This window comes from Mesitornis unicolor, unplaced genomic scaffold (genome assembly GCF_000695765.1).
Source record: "Mesitornis unicolor isolate BGI_N332 unplaced genomic scaffold, ASM69576v1 scaffold37306, whole genome shotgun sequence".
NCBI classification, from domain to species: Eukaryota; Metazoa; Chordata; class Aves; order Mesitornithiformes; family Mesitornithidae; genus Mesitornis; species Mesitornis unicolor.
In genome coordinates, this window is record NW_010192327.1 from 1 (window position 1) to 1723 (window position 1723).

Consider the following 1723-nt stretch of genomic DNA (forward strand, 5'->3'; position numbering starts at 1 on the left):
GCTCCCCCCACCCTCCCCGCAGGACAAGTGGGGGGCAGCGGCGCAGGCAGCGGGGGGCGCGGTGGAGCTGGAGGTGCTGGAGCAGCTCAGCCTCCTCACCCTGGACACCCTGCAGAGATGCATCTTCAGCCACCACAGCCACTGCCAGCGGTCGGTGTCACCTCTGTGTGTGTCCCCGGGGTCCCCCAACCCCCCTGGGGGTGTCCCCCACAAGGGACCCGTCAAGGACCCCCCTTGTCACAGCTCCGTCCCCTCCTTGGGTCCCCTCACCCCAATTCTGCACCTTCTGGAGTTCCCCCTTGGGCTTTCACCCATCAAGGTCCCCCCAAGTCCCACCTCTGTCCCCAACTGGGGTCCCCTCACCCCAATTCAGCACCTTCTGGGGTCCCCCTTGGGACCCATCAAGGTCCCCCCTTGTCCTGGCTTCATCCCCTATTTGGGTCCCTTGGCTCTTGCACCCATCAAGGTCCACCCTTGTCCCAACTCTGTCACCAACTGGGGTTCCCCACCCCAATTCTGCACCTTCTGGGGTCCCCCTTGGGCTTTCACCCATCAAGGTCCCCCATTGTCCCACCTCTGACCCTTCCCAGGTCCCCTCACCCCAATTCTGCACCTTCTGGGGTCTCCCCTTAGGCACCCATCAAAGTCCCCTCTTGTCCCACCTCTGTCTCCAACTTGGGTCCCCCTTGTCCTGACTTGGTTCCACATTTGGGTCCCTTGGTCTTTGCACCCCTCAAGGAACCCACGTCCCAGCTCTGTCCCCCTAAGGGTCCCCCCACCCCAAATCCGCACCTTCTGGGATCCCCCTTGGGCACCCATCAAGGCACCCCCTTGTCCCAACCCTGTCCCCTCTTTGGATCCCCCTTGTCCTGGCTTTGTCCCCAGTTTGAGTCCCATGGTCCTTGCACCCATCAAGGTTCCCCTTTGTCCCAGCTCCCCAACTGGGGTCCCCTCACCCCAATTCTGCACCTTCTCCCCCCTGGTCCTTGCACCCATCAATGTCCCCCTTTGTCCTAACTCTGTCCTAAACTGGATCCCCCTTGTCCTGGTTTGGTCCCCAATTTGTGTCCCTTGGTCCTTGCACCCATCAAGGTCCCACCTTGTCCCAACTGTGTCCCCAACTTGGGTCCCCCTTGTCCTGGCTTGGTCCCAAATTTGGGTTCCCTTGGTCCTTGCACCCGTCAGGCTCCCCCCTTGTCCCAACTCTGTCACCAACTGGGGCCCCCCACCCCAAATCTGTCCCCCCACATTCCACCATTGCCCCCTCAAGGGCTCTAAGTCCCCCTGGTCCCACCCCCTCCATGTCCCCATGGGCAGGGGACGTTTGCCACCCCATGAAGCCCACCGTGGTGTCCCCACCTGTCCCCATAGGGAGCCCAGCGAGTACATCAAGGCCATTTTGGAGCTGAGCACCCTGGTGGTGAGGCGCCAGCAGCGTCCCCTGCACCACCCGACGTGGCTCTACCGCCTGACGGCCGACGGGGGCCGCTTCGCCCACGCCTGCGCCACCGTGCACGGCTTCACCGCCACCGTGGTGCGGCGCCGGCGCAGGGCCATCGAGCGCCTCGGCCACCAGGAATGGCTGGAGAGCCACCAGGGGAGGAGGATGGACTTCATCGACCTGCTGCTGCTCGCTAAGGTAGCGCCATGGTGGCCGTGGGGACGGTTGGTTGTAGGGTGGTGGTGGCCAAGGGGATGGTGGTGGGCATGGGGACAATTTGCC

The 1723-nt window shown here is 63.6% G+C and overlaps 1 protein-coding gene across 1 annotated transcript in view; it reads left to right on the forward strand.

Annotated features, from left to right (window-relative positions):
• Positions 1-7: 7 nt before the first annotated feature.
• The window catches only part of LOC104542672 (cytochrome P450 4F22-like), a gene marked incomplete at both ends in the record, with an annotated part of 4590 nt that continues 2874 nt past the window's right edge, over positions 8-1723 (forward strand). Inside the window, 2 exons of the mRNA XM_010187054.1 lie at positions 8-150; positions 1372-1639. Coding sequence (XP_010185356.1) covers positions 8-150; positions 1372-1639 — 411 coding nt within the window. The remainder of the gene's footprint in view (positions 151-1371; positions 1640-1723) is intronic.